General features: G+C 40.8%; 1 protein-coding gene across 4 annotated transcripts in view; it reads left to right on the plus strand.

Annotated features, from left to right (window-relative positions):
- unc5a (unc-5 netrin receptor A) overlaps nt 1-22156 on the plus strand; it is a 157283-nt gene that overhangs the window by 62040 nt on the left and 73087 nt on the right. For all 4 annotated transcript variants that reach the window (XM_079556760.1, XM_079556759.1, XM_079556757.1 and 1 more), the window contains exon 2: nt 8450-8665. In XM_079556760.1, the coding sequence (XP_079412886.1) occupies nt 8450-8665 (216 nt within the window). The remainder of the gene's footprint in view (nt 1-8449; nt 8666-22156) is intronic.

A 22156-nucleotide genomic window follows, 5' to 3' on the forward strand; every position in this document is an offset into this window, starting at 1 on the left:
GATTATTTTTTTTTTTTCCTAAATCACCCAGCCCTATGCCAAACTGGAGAAAATGTGCTCAGTTCAGGTGGGGGACAAGAGGTTAAGCTCCTAATGACTTATAAACCATTTTGAAGGGGCTAGATGCAAGTTGCCCATTTTATACTCACTACTGCCACCTCAGGTCATACGTGTAACTGCACCTTCTATATTAAACTGCATTACTATCATTATTATCAGTTGCTATGCTACATCTGCTGCAGGAGAGTTGAGGTGTGCAGTGCAGAGGCATCTCAACAGAGTTAAAGAATTTACTTATTCCTCTTTGGTGAGTTGGGTCTATTGTGATGCTAGTATTTATTTATGTGTTTAATTATTCTAGTTACTATTCAGTTTCATTGATTTAATTTGAGGTATTGTTTATTAATTTTAAATAAATAAAAATAAAAAATAAATTAATATAAATATTCCTAGTTGCACTGTGCTGTAATGAGCAGCATCCTTCAAAAGAAGGAGCATGCATGATGTCTGTATTGTTGCTTCAGGAGCTGCTCTAATCAAGACTTTAATTAAAAAAACATGGAAAAGTCCAATCATGGCCCAAGGTCAGTCTCTAGTCTCTTGTCTCTCGGGCTGTAGAGCGTGTCGAGGTGCGGGAGAGAAGCAGTGGGAATGTGAAGAAAAATGTTAACAAGCAAGTCAAGAAACTTAGGACAAATAACTTTCTTGGAAATGTTACGATTGAAAATGTCAGAATAAGATGTTTTCATATTCAATTCCTGCTTACAAAAGGGGAGAGAATTTTGGGTGCAAATGAAAATATACAGGTTATCAGCAAGCTATTTTGCTCAATGATTAGATGTAGCCCAGCATTAGGTTTATTCACTAGGTCCTTCTCCAAATGCTTTATTTCAATAACCCTCTGCAAAATAGCTTCATCTGTGTCTAGTTGATCAGATGCACATGTATGAGGGCATATTTATGTTTTTAGATTCACAACAGATTACCTGATGCAAAGTGTATCGAGCTCACTGTGACCACTGCTGCTGTGTAGTTATCACCATCGCTGAGAGAAGTGCTATTAGAAACTGTTTCACTCATTACTTATCCATTTTGTCAGAAGTGCAAATGTGCGGAACTGTACTACTGTTGCTGCAATCACCATTATATTCTTACCGCTGGTGCCAGTATTACAACAAAAAGGAAAGAGTAACCATTACAGCCAGCAGATGCATGATTTTTATTTCAGTAAAAGAAAAAAAAAATCAAGAAATTGTACCAACAAAGTATATCAATTGAGAATATTCACGTATCTTTTAATCGCCCAACAATATGACTCGAATCACATGGGCCTGCGGCGCTCGTGTCATAAGTGGCAGCTAAACATGTAATGGCCTAATATTCCGGACAGTGGTTTTAAATTGAATTAATTTCTGAGGGCATTGTAAGACGCTGATGGTGTCATAAAGCACTTGTTATGGCTGCTGCTCATCACTGTGATGTAAATTACGCCCAGTGATTGCTCAATGATGCTTTGCTGTGGGGACATGACGTTGTTCAAAAAAAAAATTAATTGGCTCCAAAGGGCACTTGATGTGTTGGCTCCATGGATGGAACACAAAGCGTTCATTTTCTCTCTGGCTAAAGTCTGCTCCCTATTGACATCCTCACACCATGGGGCTCTCTGCTGTTTTTGCCCTGAAACTACGACAACATTAGCGCATTATGATAACTTAAAAGCATTTGGCAAGCGAGGGATTGTCAAAAAAAATATGTTGCATTCTTTTTTGTGTGTGTGTGTGTGTGTGTGTGTGTGTTGAAGCAGAGTGATGCCACACCGTCAGGGGTATCAAAGCAAACATTTTGACGGATGGATCAAAGGAACAGTTTTGAAGGTTTCTGTGCCATTTTGAAATCCACAATATAGATAACCTTCCTCACAACTGAATGTTTTTTTTTTTTCTTTACAGTTGGGAGATTGTTGGGAGGTGGTGTTGCTCAATGAAAAAGCATTAACTCACGAACTTTAAGAGTTTGAGCCAAGATCACCCCATTCCTTTACCAGTGCCACTATTTATACAATCTCTCCACATTTTAGTATTTTTGTACATTGATGCTTGGTATTCCAATATATTCTGTGTTAAAGCCGAGCGACGTGATACAGTTAGAGGCTTCAAAGCAAAAATCATTATGAAATATTGAAGATGGAGGGTAATAAAAGATGTTTTCAAAGATGCTGCACTTAAATCCCGGCAGGTTTTTTTAAAAAGCCAGCACATATTTGGTTACACGCTTTACTGGAAAATAACACATTTTTTTTGGGTAAATAACTTTTCTCGCTCGTACAGTAAGTGCCTCTTTCTCAACATGTTGTGCTCATGTGGAGGTGGTCAGCCGTGGCTCTGGTGTGACACGGTCATCAGGACAGATGGACCTCATGGGCTCATGGTTCAGCACACTGACAGCTGCTGGGCCCTTGTTATTCCGGCGTCTGCATGTGTGTACGTGGGTGTGTGTGTGTGTGTGTTGGAGAGCAACTCTTGACAGTCTTCTGAGGGAACATCAGCCGCAGAGAAGGGTAATTTAACAAAATCAAAAGGAATAAAACAGGATCCATGTGATTTTGATTGTCTTGGGATGCTGCAAAACGCATTAACCACAGCACGCATGCATTTTCAATTAGCGTCCTCACCGGCCTACGATCAACAAGGGACACATTCTGGCTGCTCGCGTGTACACAATGATCTGGCAATGGGCTCCCAATGCATTTGACAATTAATTGCAGCCAATCACATTCAGCAGCTCCGCCCGAGCAGAGCCGTATAGTGCTGTGTTCTGTCTATTTGATTTGTGCAGTGACCCACGAGGAGCTTGTTAGGGCCCGATGCTGCGCGCGTGTTCACATTGACTTTGAAGTACACCATTGTGACAATAATCTGAGCCAATTTACAGCACATCAGCCCTCCATTATGGTTGTGATATAAGGCTGTGCGTGACCAGAATGCCCTCCCGTAAAATGACAATTTACTTCTCTAAAGAAATTACGTGTTTAACCTCATTAACCTACAGAGACGGTGCTAAAACGGGAGACTAACCTCGCCCCGTGTGACGGTGAGCACACAACGCAAATTGGAAAGCTCGTCAGAAGTCGTTCAATGTGACCGTTGTAAATGAGAAGGCAGCAGAGGTGTAAATACTGAATTGCAAGTACTCAAATTCATGTAGTACTTTTAAAATAAAAAAGTACCGCTGTAGCATGTATCCAAAGTATATTTTATTGCTTTTAGGAACCATAACGACAGTAGCATTGCTACATAGCTAAAGCCACACTGCGTAGAATTTTACCCAATAAATACAATTGAAATACAAGCATGTATTTTATGACAGATATTTTCATCATTAAAAAATACCTCATAAATGTAGAAACAAACATGAGCCTTTGCTGTGAGCGGCTCAGCTCTACTAAGACAGGACTGTAACTTTACCAGGACTGGGGACGTCTCCAGCTCGTTACCATGGAGATGAAGACTAAAGGCAGCAGAATTTGAGATTCAAACAGGTTATGTTCTCATCCACACGCATTCTTTGATTACACCCACTGCAAAAATAGCATTTGAGAGCATGTTTTGTGTAAACAATATAGTTCAAAATGTTACGCAGTGTGCCTTTAAGTGAGTTTTTCAACATAAACGATGAGATTGAGTGGCTGCAAGACAACATTTAGCTAATGCTCGCCTGTGAATGTTGATTAATCTGCTGCTTATATGTGTGTGCGGTCATATTTGTAATAATTAGAACAAAATTGGTCAATCAGGGTATTATTACAAAATTAAACTGTAAATTGTAATTGCAGTTGGAAATACTGTAAATATTGCATTTGAATGTTTGTTGAGGTGATCCTTTTGCCAAGGCTTCATCTGTTTTGATATTGCTAATGGACTCTTTAGTGAGAATGCTCATTGTCCACTGTATAAACCTGCTGTCACTTTGCTTCTGCCCAGGGACTGCAGATGAAAATTAGCTTGTAGCAATCTGTGGTCTGTGCAACACATTTGTTGTGCAATGTCTCTGTCAAATAAATAAATGAAATAAAGCATTGAAAGAAGTCATTGCATAGAGAGAGGATTTGTTTTCCCAGTTTTGTTCATTGCCATTCTTCAGCAACTAAGCAACTATTGCGTTTGGCGTGAGTCCTTCAGATAGTGCAGTGCCTCCAGTAAAGTCACGGTCATCCATTTGCCTGTTATGCTTGTGTTATATCCTGCTTTAACTTCAGGCACATCTCAGGAACTCTTTTCAGCGTCCAACCATCGGGAGGTTGGTCCATTTGTGTCTGTCCGTCTGTCCTCTCGGAGATGATTAACCCGCAGGTGCGAGGTGAGCCCCGCCCCCTGTGTCACAGAGTACACAGAGTACAGAGGGAGTACGGAGGGTCATCAGCGCGGCAGGGCTAATGACTGCGCCAGCAAACTTGGAAACCGCTCTATTAGCAGGAACCTTGTCATTAGACCACTGCACTCTTCCAACGCCCCGACCTGCCGGAGCCACACCGTTTATTAGCAAAGCTTATACAGGGCGATTATACCGGCTATATCAGATGGCTATAGCAGGCGGAGAATCCTAACATTATAAGCTACTTTAAAATCATTTAGGTTGAATATAAACCAGTCAAAATAATATCTCAAATTCTATTTTCGTCTATTTTGAGGGGAAACAGTGACGTCACATATTGAGTGGAGTTTCCAAAAACGTACTGCAATGTACTGCAATGATGCAATGTAATTACTCTTGCAAGCAAAATTTATTCAGTTACAGGGATGAGAAACCGCTCCATTGACGGCACTAAATCATGTCAGGGTTGTTGTGAAAGCACGCCGCCGTATTAATGACGGTTTCATCTCTGCGTTTGAGAAAATGTGTTTGGAAAATGGGTGGAAACAGCCAAAGTGTCAGCGGGTGATGTATGCCGTTCATTGGACACAGAACATTTAGTTTTCATTAAGAGTTAAACATGTACACGAAACATTAATGGGGTTGAGCGGCGGCAGCAGTGGCGTGCCCGGGCTGTATCTCATTCTGATAAATTAGCAACTCCGCGCTGCACAGAAGAAGAGGAGGAGAGAGAAGATGCGCTGGTATAATGTGTGTGGGGGATGCACCACAAGAGATAATGTCTTCATCCACTGTTGGTGTTTATGACGCAAGGTAATTTTATCCGTGACCGGGGCACGAGAGTGAGCGAGGATGGACGGAGCAGAGGAGAGAGAGGGATCAGAGCAGCTGTTTCATCAGACGGCAAGAGGAGTGATGGAAACGGCTGCTAATGCCCGCTCTGACAGCCATATTGGATTTAGGGCAGTGTATTAATATTACACTTCTTTAAATGGGGTTTATTTTGGGCACTACCCTCCTCCCCTGAGCGTTTGTGGGATAAAAATGTGATCTCGTTGTGTCTACTCCAATTCTGCCTTTTGCATTTAACACGTAAAATACAACCAAGTGCTGTAGTGCTTTGTGAATTGCTGTTATGTGGTGAGAAGTGCTCATCTGTATTCGACTAAAATAGAAATGAAATATAATACAGGGCCAGGAAAGTACATAACTGATGCACTTGGTGTTACTACTGTCAATTTTATGGAAAACGCAACTTGCAAAAAAGAGTGTTATAACATTGTTCTTTCAAACATCCTTACAAGGAACAATTGGTAATCTCTTCTTCTGCTAAAGCACTCCGATCTGTATCTCATGGATTTTGTTGTGTCATTGATTGGAAAACAAAACTGCCTTCCACATTTTAACCTCTTGCTGAACCGAGCGCATTTTCACCAGTTTGGCTTTACCCAAATCTAAAAGCTTAAAAAAAAAGGCATCAAAGTAGGGTCGAAAACGAGGATCAAAACGCAAAAAGTGACGAAAAAGTTACAAAAACATGACAAAAAGGCTTCAAATATGTAGCAAAAACGCTGCGACAACATGACAAAAAAGTTATGATCACTTTTGTAGGTCTTAGCTTTCAAATGAGGTGTTACACTTGCCTATAGGCTAAGCTCTCTAGTCAAGAAACTTTTTAAATTTGGAGAAAATGTGATCGAATGAAGCCGGGGTTAAAACCCTTAATCCATCACTCAACCCGCTCTGAGCTGTGTTCATCATGGCATCATCGATTTGCTAGCATGTCATTAGCTGAAAGCGGAAGTTTGTTTTTACTGTCATTCCCACTGCTCCCTGTAGATGGCGGTCAAGGCCAATTTTAAATTTGACAGGCTCAGTCTCTCCTGTTGCATTTTTCTTATATAGACATAGTTAAAAACTATAACAGAATACCAACGCTGAGGTACACAAAATAATGTTCTCAATTCTCAATTATACAATATACACTACCGTTCCAAAGTTTGGGGTCACCCAGTCTAGTTCTGTAACTGCTCTCATCAGCAACAGTTTTCAGCAGTGCTAGCTTAATTGCACAAGGGTTTTCTAATCATCAGTTACCCTTTAACATGATGTGTTAAATGTGAATGTTATCCTCATTTAAAAAAGCACTACTTTTCTTTCAAAAATGAGCAGATTTTAAGTGAGTGGTGGTGTATGTCCACTTTAAAGGAATAGGTCACAGTTTTTAAATACTGAGAAAAGTTCTTAGCTTAGCTTAGACGAGTTGATATGTAGCTGTCTAGTCTTTACGCGTGACCTCAGTCAAGAAAACAGAGCACAGCGTTCGCATAATAACTCTGCTCTTCTCATCTATGGATCCAAACGGAGGTGGTTAGAAGCAACCAAGCTCCTCTACGTTTTCCCTATTTAAACATGGTTACATAAGCCTTTACACGATCCAAGTATAGTTACACAAAATTAAAAATGACGATTTTGTAAGCGGATAAAAAGGGGAACTCTATTGCAAGGCGTAGTAATATTACTAGGCTTTGCAATATAGTAGTATAGGTGTAGTAATATTACTACGCCTATACTTGGATTGTGTAAAGGCTCATGTAACCATAATTAAATAGAGAAAACGTGTAAGAGCTTGGTTGCTTCTAACTTCACCTCCGTTTTGATCCATAGATGAGAAGAGGAGAGGATTTATGCTAACGCCGACTGTGCTTTGTTTACGTGACTGAGCGCATATGTAAAGACCAGACGGCTACACATCAACTCGTCTAAGCTAAGGTAGGAACGTATCTCAGTATTTAAAAACGGTGGCCTATTCTTTTAAAACTAGTAACGGTATGAAGATATTTAGAAAATACAGAGCCTGTGTAACTTAGAAAGATGTTCAGCCCATGTAAACGTCAACGTGCTCATTAGTCTAAAAAGCTTGGTTAAAACAAATCTGTGTTGTGCTGAATGTTAAGATAAGCAACAAAAGTGAAGGACGCCTTTGCTCCTAGCTCTGTTGTCAGTTGGAGTTTGGATTGTCTATTTTTCACCGCATACAGAAATTGACTGTAAAATGTATTGTCCCCCTGAAGGACAGTTGTGTCGCCTCCCCCACACCATGTAGCTTCCTCTTTCTTCATCATCCCGACATTTCCCTGAATAAAAACCCATACTGTACCAAGGACTTGCAGTCAGTTGTGTGTAACCTCTCTGCGTCTGACCCTGTCTTCCTTAATGTGGCTCAAGTCGGGGTTAGGAGAGCCATATAGCGCACTGATGCAGAATTTATGGCCGTCGGACTTTCAGCGATGATGGTAAAGGGCTATGATTAAAAGCATAGAGGAAGACGTATACTTGGCTACCCTTCTGACCTGACCAAGAGCACGCTATACTGAGTTCTGTCACCTTTAGCTATCTCTCGAACAGCTCTTTATTCTGTCCGTTCCTCTTCTACACAACGAAAAACGTAAATCTCAAAAGCGCCATCGACTGTTGGAGGTGATTTACTGTAGTAGGCATGGTGGTTATAGTGGAAGCAGAAGCAGCAATCTGTTGATTTAATTTTTTTTATTATAGATTGTTATGGCTGTTTCTTATTTATATCTTGTATTATGTCCTTGAGTGTCCAGAAAGTCACTTATAAATAAAATTAATTATTATTATTATCATAGTCGCAATATTATAGCGTGTGAGTGGTGGGAAAAATGAAATAAACAAATGGAGATACCACCACTATATGCACTTACAATAGTGAAACATGATCATTGTAAATAAATTACCTACAAGTGCCCAAATTAAGAGAATGCATCTTGAGTTTGAACAGGTTTTGACAAGTCTTTAACAAAGATTGACAATTAAATTTCTCTTTTCTCATTTCAAGTGTTTTTTTCAGTGGAGTAATAGGTGTTACATTTGCAATGTTATTTTTAACCTACTTTTTGCTCCATTTTTTTAGTTTTAGTTTTGCTTTTTTGACCAATAAACGTGAGCTGTAAGTCATCAAGGAGACAGATTATTTGCAATACACTGTATATAAAGCTGCATTATCATTCAAATGTGTTTCTGAAGCCATTTCCCCCTTTTTATTTCCCCGTAGGTTCGGAGCACGCTGCTACATCCACACTGCCCGCCTCCTTCACAGACCTGTTGCCTCACTTCCTGGTCGAGCCTGAGGATGAGTTCATTGTGAAGAACAAGCCGGTGACGCTGACGTGCCGCTCCACTCCTGCCACACAGATTTACTTCAAGTGCAACGGGGAGTGGGTGCACCAGGACGACCACCTCATCGAGAGATCGACCGACCCAAACACAGGTGAGACGCTTCAAAGCTGTATGATGGTTCAATGTTGGGTCTTTTTATGCATCGATAATATTTTCAATAACATTTTTACTGGGCAATGGGATTGATCTTTTTTTTCCTGTCGTGCGAACACAGTTATGGGATGATTAGGGGGTCTTTCATCTCCCCCTGGTGTCTCTGGCCAGGAAACCACAATTGCAGCTTTCCTGCCCTCGACCCTAATAGAACCACTAAGAAGAAGCTAACAGGCTAACGGGCAAAGCTAACTGTGGGCTAGCGCTACTTAAACAGTATCTACAGCCAAGTCTGAGTGAAAAAATTATCTCCATTGTGGAATTGGATGTACAATATCCCTCTCTCCCTTTACTTTTATGTCAGCGTAGTATTTACTCTCTCAGACAATTAATGAGTAAAAAAACGCAACATGCTACGACACCTGCAGTGGCGCTTATGGCCTCTAGGGACATGAATTACTTCGTACTGCTTTAAGCTAGTTTTTACTGGATGGATTTATCTGTAGCTGTTAGTTTTATGCTCCAACATGAGAGTGTTGAGTTGAGGAAAAGACAACAGTGTACACATCAAAAAAGTAAATAGAAATTAGTACATTTTTCTTGAAATGTAAAGTAAATTTGCTGCTGATTTGAGTAACTAATTTCAAGAAATCGGCCCATGTTTTTAAAATTAAATTATGAGAAAATATGTCACTTTACTTCAAATAGAACTGCTGTGGATGTTTTTTTATATTATTATTTAAAATGAATTTCTTTCTAGATTGTTTCTTTACAGTACTTTCTAGATTACTTTTTGTAGTGTAAAATGAGAAGTTTTATTTAAGAATGATTGTGGAATATATTAATAATTGACTGTATTTGGTTGTAATCTTAGCTCACTTGGTATAATACTTCCCCCTTGTAAAAAGGCTCAAAGACATATCAGTACGAGAGGTCATGATGTAGTCACGTCCGGGTCTCATGCCGTTTTGTTTGGCAATATCAAAGTATTAAATACATGTGCACAAACAGAGGAATGCTTCCCTTCCACATACCTGTGGTTTAAACAAACCGTGCTGCACGCCTGGATACATCAGCCGTTTGCCTCCCATGTCGGTGGAAATTGTGGACGATATTTGTCCAGTTTTAACCTTTTTGGCCAATCTCATTTGCTTCCCTACCAATGTGAAACTAGTCTAATGCCTGTGATTCGATTTCTCTCACACATTCTTGCATCATTGATTGATTCATCATTGATTCATGACCATTTTCTTAAATCATTCCTTTATCTTTTCACTTTTTTATACACTGGTATTTGAGTGATCTATTCTATAATGTGCAGCCGTAGTGACCTCTTATCAGTTTCTGTAGATGCCCTTTATTGGACCATACAGTGCGTCACCTGTTTTTGGGCATTGTTTCCTGCAAATGTGTGACACGTGTGACTTCCATAGATACATTTATGTTAAGTGTTTCCGCACTGAAACCGGGGCTTTATAATTTGCCAGTGATTACCGTGCTCCATCAGGCTCTTGGCTCATCCTTCAGCCTGTTTAGCCTGCCAGTCTCATAATAAGCACATTGGTTTCACTTGCAGAAATTGTCGCCGTCACCTTGGAGACCTGTTTGTTTTCCTCTCTGTTGTTGTCTGCAATCCCCCGCCTCTGCCATCACTGTCATAAACGCGTTTGACACTGATGTGCTGTGATTCTGGTGGCCTGATCTGTAAATTCAAACCACCCCTTTGCTGCTCAGCGACTGATTATGAATGAGAAATGAGCGCGCGCACACACACACACACACGCACACGCACACACACACACACACGCACGCACGCACACACACACGCACGCACACACACACCCATAACGTGTTCAGCTTTTTACACTGATTTAACAAATACTTGAGGCTATTCTGCTGTAATCTTTACATTTAACTGCTAAAGTTAAACATTTAAGTCAATCTGAGTAAACTGACTTGTTCACACTAGCTTATTGTGAAGTCTGAGCTGCCGTATTCTTATGGTTTCCCACAAACTTATAGGATTTTAATATTCATTGTTTAAATGCACTATTATGCTATAGATGACATTTGTGTGTAGTCGACCTTGTAGTGATTATTTTGTTTATTTTTGTTTTGTTCTGGTGAGAGGGTCCGTCAGCAGTGAAATCAGAAACTCTAAAAACAATTGATCCTGGAGTCATTGTGATGGAACATAAAGAACTGAAAACCAATATTGCATAAGTTAATCATTTTAAAAAGATACTTTATAATGTTTCCACCGTCCAATTTGACTCTTACAGCCTTGTGCAATCTTAGTAGTTTAACATTATGTATGTTTTGGCAGTGTTAACAAACAGATCACTTTATCATTGTTAAACAAATATGTTTACTGGATGTTGACAACACAAATCATAGTCAGTACATCAGAAGTCTTAGTGTTTATTTAATTAATTTTCTGTAGCTGTTGGTTTCATCCTTACATGAGAGTGTAAGTGGTCACAGCAGAAAGCACTCTTTCCACTCATCCACAAAATGTGAAAAAAAGAAATGGGCCAGTGGTTCATTTCTCGTGAATGTGGGTGGTTTTCCTCGGAATACTTACATATACATATTTTTAGTCCACCTTCTTAGAGAGGGTCTTGTGAAGTTTTGTAGGTCTGGTCCCAGCCCTGTTGGTCCAGATGCAGATGACAGATGTGTTGTATGAACTTTAGCTTTTCAGAAGGGTCAGTCCAGAGTCTCTACTCTTTCCATCGATCCTTCAAACACTCCGTTTAATGTCAGCACTGCCCTGAGGACTGCGCTGAGGTTTCTTCTAATCCCACCCGGGGACAAACATGTGAGCCACTTGAGCTAAATCTGAGTTGTTGTGTGAGACGTGTGTCCGTGCTTTCACCCGCGCCACACTGGACCTGTTGCCAAGCAACCGCGACTTCTGTCACCGCACTGATATCAACATCACACCTCCCGCTGGAGAAATGGGAGTTTGGAGACTTATCCGACTTGACAGGAATTGATTGACAATTTATACCCAGTGCCACAGTGAAATATCACCTTCTCAAAATAGTACTTTTCTGTAAAAGGAACTTTGAGAAATATCCCTCCAAACTTCCAGTGACCTCAGCCCCAAACTGTGCTCTGAATAATTTCCAATTGATTTGTCCTTCAACAGATGAAAGGTCCATACATAATGAACACATCATCAACATTAATAGTATTCATTGGCTTGTGGTCATTTCATTCAAGGCTCGGCATTAGTATTGTAAGTGAAGGAGCTTATGGCATAATGGTAATGAAAAGGAACGTGATGTGTTGAGTTGGACTAAAGTCAGTATAATACCTGACAAGTTGCAGGATGCAGTGTTGTCTGCAGCACAGTGATTTACGTTTGTTCTTAAAGGAATAGGCCACAGTTTTTACATACTGAGATATGTTCTTACCTTAGCTTTGACGAGTTCTTTAGGACCTGTCTGGTTTTCACCCCGTGCCTTCAATCACGTAAACACAGCACAGACGGCGTTAGCATTTAGCCTCTCCCCCTCTCCAGTATAGCTCCAAAACAGGTCAAGATAGAAGCTACCAAGCTCTTCCACGTTTTCCCTATTTAAATATGGTTACGTGAAGTGTTACACTACAAAAGTATAATTACACAAAATTAAACAATGTGGATTTTCTGAGCGGATAAAAGGGGGAACTATATTTTAAGGCGTAATAATACCAGGAGTAGTAATGTCTTCACTTTCCTGTGCGGATGCCAAACTACTATTATTACGCCTTACAATATAATTCCCCCTTTTATCCGCTTAGAAAATTCATATTGTTTAATTTTGTGTAATTATACTTTGTGGTATAACATAAATGCTAACGCCGTCTGCGCTGTGTTTACGTGATTAAAGGCACGGGTGAAGACCAGACAGGTCCTAAAGAACTTGTCTAAGCTAAGGTAAGAACATATCTCAGTTTGTAAAAATGGTGGCCTATTCCTTTAAACACAATATTTTTTGAGAAAAAGATTCAGAAGTTGTCGTTTGGTGTATGTTTTCACACATAACATAAAAGAGACAATCAGGTGACATCAATGACAATCACGGTCCTGTTCAGGCCTATTTTTTTTTACATTTCATAGCCCCCTTTCCAAATGCTGTTAACAGATACTTAATATAAAAATGTATAGGAAATGGTCCGATGAGTTTGATGTGAAACAATAAAACGAGTGCTTCTCTGGCTAATCACATTTTTTGATCAAAGATGGGACAATATATGAGCCCAATAGGTGACCCAGCAGAGCAGAGGTAATATCCAGCCAGCTCTGCTCCTGCCCCTCGCTGCAGGCTACAGCCCGTCTAAAATAAAATAAGTGAAAGGCTTTGAATTAATAAGTGAAGGTGGACATGTTTGAGCCTGACTGCTCAGTATTCAGGACCCGCTCGGTTAAAACATGACATGTGGATAACGGGCTGCAACGGACACAACCTCTGACCCCCAGCAGACAGGTGTGAGAGGAGAAATGATTCAGTGCCGAGAGGACAAGAGCTCAAAGTCCGCACTGCTCACTTAGTTGGCACGAGTTACTGTCGCTGACACATAGAAGTTTTGTATTTTTCAACTCAAGATATTAATGAATTGGATTAATGTAGCACTTTTATGGACACTCGGAGTCGCTTTGAAAACGGCCTCTAAGACCAACACGCATTCACACACCACGAGCTGAATATGAAGTGTCTGATGAAGGCAATGGGCCAATAACCTTTTAGAAAAATCAAATCGCATTGGCAGTATTGCATTTGTGCAGTCAACGCCGTCCCCTGTCAGTGTGTTTTTACCTGTGTCTGCTTTTCCTGATGTCTGCTCCTTAACCCAGCAGAGCGCACCTCTCAAACACGCTGTGCTGCGCAGGAGGGCACGAGAGGATGTGAGGGCAAAAGACAGACTCCAGTCCTAATTAATTTTGGAATGATTTAAACTTAATACACTGTCTCTACTCAAGTGACTCATTTTGCTGCCTCTTTTAGGTGCAGGTCTTGGTTTTGGGACTTGGTTTTCTTGATTGAATTGAATAGGTAAATTACAATGGTTTTTGCTTTGATTAAACTAGATGGTTCATAAAACAAATCACGACTCTTGAAGTTTCTCGATTTTACAGATTTTCAAGAAGAGACAATGTCACTACTCATTACTGTCAGCTGTTTTTGGAGAGGGGTGGGTGGCTGCAGCGCATCTCAGTAAGAGCACAGTTAGGGATGCTCGATTATTGAATAAATAATAATCACGATTATTTTAGTCATAATTTAAATCACAATTATTTGTTTCCTTTAAAAAAAAAAGCCCATCTTTATTTTAAATTAATTTATCAAAAAAATATGCTGAATATTTTCTGTTTTCACACCTGCCCCCTGCTGGCCAGCCCTCACACCTGCACAAGTAAACTGAGCAGCGCGGCCTGATGACATCATCACACAGCGCTGTTTGTTTTTATGCCAGGCAAAAGTATGAGCCATGGCACGTGAAATGAATAATCCAATCCAAATAATCCCAGCGCCATGAAATAATACATGCTTGCTTTGCTTCACGAGATCGCTTCAGATGGACAAGTGGGCGGGCATCATTAATGATCGTTTTTTATATAATAAGTTAAAAGGATGAACATGCAACATTTCCTAAAGCTACTACTATTTTTTTTTGTATATTTCTTTATTTTTCTTTTTGGAATGCATTGTTCTGAAGTGAGTGTTCATTAATGTGCACTGTCCTCTCCAAATAAACGGGTAAAGTGTGGTCTGTCTTGTCAAAACTGTTATATACTGTATTTTGTGTTGTTTTGTAATCCTGTCTTGGTGTTAGTTTGTCAAATGTATTGTTAGTTATTTGTGATTTGATTTGTTTGATTTTCAAGAAGCGCTAGTGTTACTACTCGTTATTGTCAGCTTCTTTTGGAGCAAGGTGGGTGGCTGCCGTGCATCTCAGTAAAAGCATAGTAAGTCGGCTCTCCACAGCCCCTTGTAGGTCATGCATTAAAGTTTTCATGGGGAATTGTCGGGGGACACTGCCTGGGACACACTCACTTCAGAAGCTGCTCTGGAAACATGAAATAGGGTCGGGATGTCACGATTTGTCCTTCCTCTCTCAGTATCAATGTCCCCCATCGATCCATGCTCCAGAGTCTATCGGTTCCCATTACCTGTCCTCAGTAACTTATCTCAATTGTTATGGCCCTGACTGCCTCCCAATCCCCATGCCGCCCTGTACCACTCTCCCAGGTCGTCCTTTATATACAAGGAGATGGGGGCAACGTCTGGCAAGCCCCTAATAAAGACATATCCTCTTCCAAAGAATCAATACTGACAGTCAGTTTGCATAGATTAGGTGATTCTGTCCCTCTATGATTTTTCCATGATGAGGGGAAGGGAGATTGGCGTTCGAGCAGAGGATTGTTATACGGCCTGGGCTGATTTGATTGTGTTTGCATTGCATCTGGCAGCATTGATGGAAGCGATTTTGATCTGCACGCTTCATTGTCGCCCCTGCAGCGGACCCTCTCAGGTGGAAAATACATGCATTTCACATTCTTCTTTCAATAAACTGTCAGCAAGCGCCTTATAAAGGCTGCCAAAGATGATATTTTCCCTGTTGATTGAAACCATTGTCAACAGTAATGAAAACACGGGGTGAAGGGAGAGAAGCGGGCACCACACCTCAATCCTTCAGCAGGTTGTTTGGTAATTCACAATGAAATGGTGTGAATGTGTAATCTGTTCATACATATATATCATTTGTGAATCTACATATGGTGTCAAACAGGTAATTCTGTCAATAGATTGACATCATTTGAGGTTGAAATGGCAGGAATCTAATATTTTTATCAGGGTGCATTTTATATGAAAGGGAAGCGAGGTTACTTGCGTTATTACATCTTACATTTTTTTAAATGAAGGTAGTTATTTTTTCAACACAATTTTGCTCTTACAGAATCATCAATTTATTCCCTTGTCTATGCAATGGTGAAAGAGAAACAACGCAAATTACAATTAATTAAAGTAATAGCAGTGGTTCTCAACTGATAAAATGCAGTACGCTCCTCGATGTATCCTGACAAACCACCACCCAAAATTAATTTAAATCAACTTGTCATGTTCAATTTTAACAAGTTGACCCTATTACAATCTCAAAATGAAGTATGTGCTTAAAAAAACACTTTCATCATTTATAGCATCATCAAAAACTATTTAACTATTACTAAACAATACTAAAATACTACTACTAAACAATTGTCGACAGTAAGTCCCATGACAAACTGCATATGTTCTGTGTTGATGACCATTAACACGAGCAAGCAGAGTGTTAGAAATCTTTTTTTTTTTTGTAGTACTCTAACCAAGTGGTAAAACTGAAAAACATGATCAAATGCAGCCTCTATGCAATGCGCATATGGGTTGCCCGTAAATCCTTCTGAACAGATCTAATAATGTGCTGTGATTCTGGGGCCTAACCCGGGCGCTCCCTCCAGGCTCAACGGGTTTGTAGAAAATATGTCACGTGTGATTGACCAGCTCCCGGCTCATAATAATGACATTATTAATTTCTCATCCCTCTTTGGATTTACTGGGCTTATCCAAAATACTCTCTAACCTTTGCCTCTAATACCTCAGGCTCCTATGGCTTTATTACGAGCAGAATCTCCATTCTAGGCATCACCTTGTTTATGTGTATTTAGTGAATGAATAGCGTTGAATTAATTCATCAATAATGCAAATAATGACTTGATCCCGAAAGAGGACGTGATTGGGAATAATAGAATTGATTGTGTATAATAGCATTTTTTCATTATGTTGTTTACAAGTGGGTGAATAATTGCTCTATCCGTTCTTTGTGAGACGACTGATGCCTGAATTTAAAAGACAGTTTCAAAATTGTACCCAAAAAAAGTAATTGAAAGAGCTTTTTGATTGCTGTTATTTTACCCAGCAATTATAAACGTAATGTCGCTGTTTTAAATAAATATCCAGACCACTTGATTTCATGCTCTTTTAGCGTGCAGCGATGTTTAATTTTTCTTGTGTAACTCGGATAAAGTCAGGGATAATTAAGCCATTGCCATAGTCTGGGTGCACATGGAATACTAAGCAAAATGTGCAATTGAGCCTATAGACTCTTTATTGTGTCCAACATTCATGTAATTTCAGAGTTGGGTTGCTCGGAGGCCCAGAACTGTAATTAAACGTGATCATTAATGGAATATTGAGGAGTTGCAAGACTGCAATTTAGCCCAAACCTGATAGGCCCTAGAGGGAAGATATAATGAGCAGAAGGAAACGGGAGAATGGGGATGAGGGGACAATATAGTCCTAGCTATGGCCTTGTACCACCTGCTCAGCATCGATCAGTGGCCAAGGGGACTAATTGATAATGCATTATTAGCTGCATATCCATAATAGGACTTGTATTTCATTCTGCCCTTGATTGCGGAACAGGGTGGAGGGGGTTGTGTGGGGGAAGGATTTGGCGATCGAGCACTGAAAAACAGATGGCAAGGTGAATCGTTCCCGCGGCACATCTGCCAATGCATTCTATTAGGCCTGTTCCGAGGTGTGGCGCCCACAGCCCCCGTAACCCCGTCTAAAAGCAGAGCAGACACCTGGGTGAGTCCGGAGTCGGGCCGTATTTAATTGCAGCTGCTGTTTGTCTGGCCTTGAGACAACAGCGGTGCCTTCGGGGGCCGTGGGGAAGAACAGAGGCATGATGAAGTAAAAGTGAATCCGCTGTAATGATTGATCACACATGGACTTACAGGCACCAACTGTCAGTTACTCAGCGGTGAAAATATAGAGATAATAGGAAGAAGAGGGAGAGGAGGAAGAAGAGGGAGAGGAGGAAGAGATGGAAGAAGAGGTGGGAGAAGAAGGGAAGAAGAGGATGTGGAAGAGGAGGTAGAAGAAGAAGAAGAGGAAGAAGAGGTGGAAGAAGAAGGGAAGAAGAGGATGTGGAAGAGGAGGTGGAAGAAGGAGAAGAAGAGGAAGAAGAGGTGGTAGAAGAGGTGGAAGAAGAAGGGAAGAAGAGGATGTGGAAGAGGAGGAGGAAGAAGAGGTGGAAGAAGAAGGGAAGAAGAGGATGTGGAAGAGGAGGTGGAAGAAGGAGAAGAAGAGGAAGAGATGGAGTAAGAGGAGGAGGAAGAAGAAGAGGACGAGGAAGAAGAGGACGAGGAAGAAGAGGACGAGGAAGAAGAGGACGAGGAAAAAGAGGATGAGGAAGAAGAGGACAAGGAAGAAGAAGAAGTTATATAGCACCATTCACACAGTCTCACAGCGCTTTACATACGTGTTCTGTTCCCCTGAACCTTCTAGCTGTAAAGCACGAGCGCTAACCGCTGCACTAGTAGTAGATATAGTATTTCATAATATTTTAGGTGCTTGATTATTTAGGAAGCCAATGGAGTTGTGTCTAAGTAAGTTGATACAGACCAGCCTCACAGTTAGAAGGTCCTCAAATTAAAATAATTATTGTGAAGACATTATATTGTGTACTTGTGTTTGTCCCCCCCCTTTTTACTCTGTCCAGATTGTTTTATTGTCATCCGTCTTCCACATCGACCTCTTCCTCTGTGTTTGGTCTTGACATTTTGAAAATAATGAATTTCAGAATTAACAGCAATTAGTGGAACAAAGGTGGTCTGAAAAAATGATAATTGCCATTTGTCATCACTGGTCTCCCACGCACCTCGCCTGTCTACCCCCTGCGGCAGGCCTCTCTCACCTCCCAAGTCTCTGTGTTTGTCAGACACACAATAGCTGCGACCTTGCTCCAAGCTCAAAGCATTCAGCAGTTTCCAAGAATCAGTCTCTGCGATTCTTATTTATTCACTCCGGTTAAAATATGACTAGATGTCGAGGTGCACTTTCATTACGTACTTTTTTTGTTTTGTTTTGGGGCATAAATATTGATTTGGGTATTGATTTTGCTATATTCCGCAATACTATGAACTACAGTTTTTGTCTTCGAGTGCGACATGCCATCACATGTAATGATGTTCTTTCCTTATTATATAGCGTAGATGCTATTTTTCCTGCCTTGTGGATCAATAAAGGACATGTCTAGGGAAGTCACTACTTTGATGCATTCACGCAATATCTAAGGTGCTGTCGAAATCGCTTTATGCTCTGTATCTTTCATGCCTGATTCCTCCAGAAACTGTGTTGTAGTTATTGCTAGTTTCGTCATATGCATGGCAAGGCTGAACAAACTAGATCCTCAAGTCAAAATCGCAGTGCACTCCCTAACTGTGTATTTCATTTTCTTCAAGAAGCATTTTCATCTCTTGTAACAGCATGTTAGTAAGTAGTGAGTTGAAATTTCTCTTCATTCCCCAAATCCAGAGATTGGCCCGTGTCGTTTAGCGAGAAAGTGCTTGGTCCTCTCCGCTCACATTTGTGTTGATGGAGTTGCGGCTGCGAGCCTCTGCGTTCTTCCCCAATCCGGGCGAATAAAATCAGATCCGTGAATGGAATCATGTCTGCGCGCCTCGATGAAACTCGGCATCATCTTCACCTCGTGCCGCTCCCGTGCTGAGCGAATACGAGCCAGAGATATGCTCGGACTTCACAATTTACACAGAGAAATTTCAAATGGGACAGAGTGACAGGACCTGCAATGTTCTTTACTGTCTTACGGTTTTAATTAACCATTTGACTATTCATCCATTCATTTATACGGCTGTCAATCTTTGTGAAATATACAGTTTACAGCAAAAAAGGCAAAGCAAGAAAAACACAGCACTACCTCTGCCACCACGACCACAACTGTGGTCTACTTCTCGAAATCCTTCACAACCCATTGTCCTGCATAATTACGTATTTTACCACCGCTCGTCATTTTTTTCCTTTTTTCCATTTACAGTACTGTCATTTTATGCCTTAAGTGCATCAGGCAGAAATGAAAGATGTGCACATTATGCTGACAGGGAGACAGAGTGTGAGTTTGTGGTGTCAATCAGCACCTGCTTCACTCACATAGGTTTAAAAAACACCGGAGCGGGAGTTGACAGCTAAATAGCCTGTGGAGAGTTTTGATCGGCACACACTCTTGATGGCTGACAGTTAATGCTTTGTGTTCCTGGCCCCTAGGGGACGTTGTGTATGGGTATTTAACACAGTCCAGGGACAAACGCAAAACACTTCATTTGCTCCTACAGAAACCACCAGATTTTTAAGGGTAAAGTCCTTCATTGTCCTGGCGGAACCAGTGGACGACCCGGAGCTGTTGGTTAATCTCCTACCTCCCACCGTAACCTAACCCAAATCTAAAATCTTAGAGCCTGTAGGCCAGTGTAACGCCACATTTGAAAGCCAAGACCTACAAAACTGATCTAAACGGATCGCTTAGTTGCCATGTCGTCTTCACTTTTTTTTTTCTCCATTGTGTTTTTGCCACTTTTTCATTGCATTGAATGCGACCTGGCAACTTACTGTGGAGATGGATAGGTGGACTCTGTTTTTGGGAGAAAAAGGGATGAACTGTGAAGGGAGCTACCTTCTCTGGAGAAGTGAACTAATGCTGAGACAACTATTACTGTAATAATTCTCTTATTCCTGAGAGAGGAGGTTTGAAGCAGCTGGACCGCTTATCTCTGCAAAGCTGATCAACACTTTCCCTTCAACGCCAAGCCGCGGAGCTAAACCAGATAAGGACTGAGCTCCTTGGCTCATGTTTTGCATAACTCTGATTCTTAGGATTGTAAACAACTGCACACACATACCCTCCCTAACCCCGCCCCCATCGCTCTGGGTCTGCCTCAACACGTTTTCCTCAACTCCACCTCATCAGTCCTTCCTGTACCCAAGAAAAATTGTGTTGCCTCGTGTACGAAATGCGTGGTATAAATAAACATTTTTTTCTCATTTTTTTGTCACTGTTTTGACGCTCTTTTGTTGCGTTTTCATCCTCGTTTTTGTCTCTGTTGCTTTTTTGTCACTTTATTGTGGATTTCTTGACACTTTTTTGTTGCTATTTTGACGCTTTTTTCAAGATGCTTTAAGATTTGGGTAATGCCAAACTGGAGCAAATGTTCCCGGTTCGGGTGCTCATGACGTCAATGGTCAGGCGCACCTGGCTTGAGCATTAGCCTATTGTGCATGCTGTGGGTTGAAAGGGGAAAACCAGAGCACCCAGACAGAAGCTGCAAACTGCACATAGAAAGACCCCACTCAGCCACTCTGCTTTATTTACTTATTCATTCATTCACTTTTCACGGACAGCTTATGGACAGTGTGAATATACCAGATTATGTTTGTGAAAGCAAGGGTTAGGGTTAGGGTTAGGGTTAGCTTTTGTCTACTCTGCTTGCAATAATCTAGCAGAGTAGACAAAAGTTATACGTCTTTCACTAAATACTGTATAACTAACAGTATTTAGTGAAAGACGTATAACTTTTGTCTACTCTGCTAGATTATTGCAAAAACCCTAGCTCTTATTTGTTGTCCTTGGGCAGGTAACATAGAAGAACAAAGCACAAAACATTATACTTTCAAGGACAATAGTGTAGTTCTAGTCCTAGCATCAGACACCGAAAGAAACAAGTTGGAGAGGTGTGGGAAATATGGAAATATTTACATTATAAAGGGATGAGGCAGAGAGATTACTTCACAGAGAGAACTTTGGGCTAAGCTACACATTTATACAGCGTTTTATTTAATGTCCAGAGAAAGTGGCTATTTTACTGCTGCGTATGAGGTAGCGGGCTTTGAAAACAGGCAGCAGATTTGGTATAACAACAAAATTGGGCAGCGCTGCTTAAAGTGGCAGCTGCGGGGCGTCCCGTACAGTCACATTTCTCTGTTGAAAAGACTACTTTGTGCCATAGGAGCCAGAAAACACCTTCAATCTTCATATGAATTGATGTTTTAGGAGCGGCGAGCGGCAGGTGGGATGCTGCCTTTATAACTAGGCACTTAAAGCTGGATATTGTACACTGTGAATGTGCACTAGTGACCGTACTTTGAATAGGCTTTGGGCTCGCATAGTTTGATTTTGAGGTCAGAGGCTGCTGTACAGTGGCTGGCACGCATTTCATGAAATAAAACAAAAGTCAATCGCCACTCCACGCCTTTAGAAATGTGCAGTCGCTATTGTCCTCCACAAAAACAGGGCCAAAGAGAATGATGTTTTCGAAAGCTTTTTCCTGGTGTGTAATGAGCCGTGTGGACAATAGCTAAAGCAGCTCTTGCAGCCATCACGGAGCAGCCGCAAGGAATTTCTGAAATCCATATTAATAATTGAAACACTCACCTTGTTTAAGAATGTTCCTGGGACATCCATTGCTTTCTGTTGTCGTGTCTTTGGAGAAACACAGGGTAAAGAGGTATTCTTTCAATATTTCATTTAAATTCTACTTCCAAACTGAACAAAGATTTGAGTTCAATTAATGTCATGGTCTGTTTAAATTTGATAACTTTCCAAGTGGCCAGAAAAATAACCGGGGGCTGTGTGTGTATCAATATTTATCAACTAAAAGTAGTTC

The sequence above is a fragment of the Gobius niger genome (genome assembly GCF_951799975.1).
Source record: "Gobius niger genome assembly, chromosome: 5".
In the NCBI taxonomy this organism is placed as follows: domain Eukaryota; kingdom Metazoa; phylum Chordata; class Actinopteri; order Gobiiformes; family Gobiidae; genus Gobius; species Gobius niger.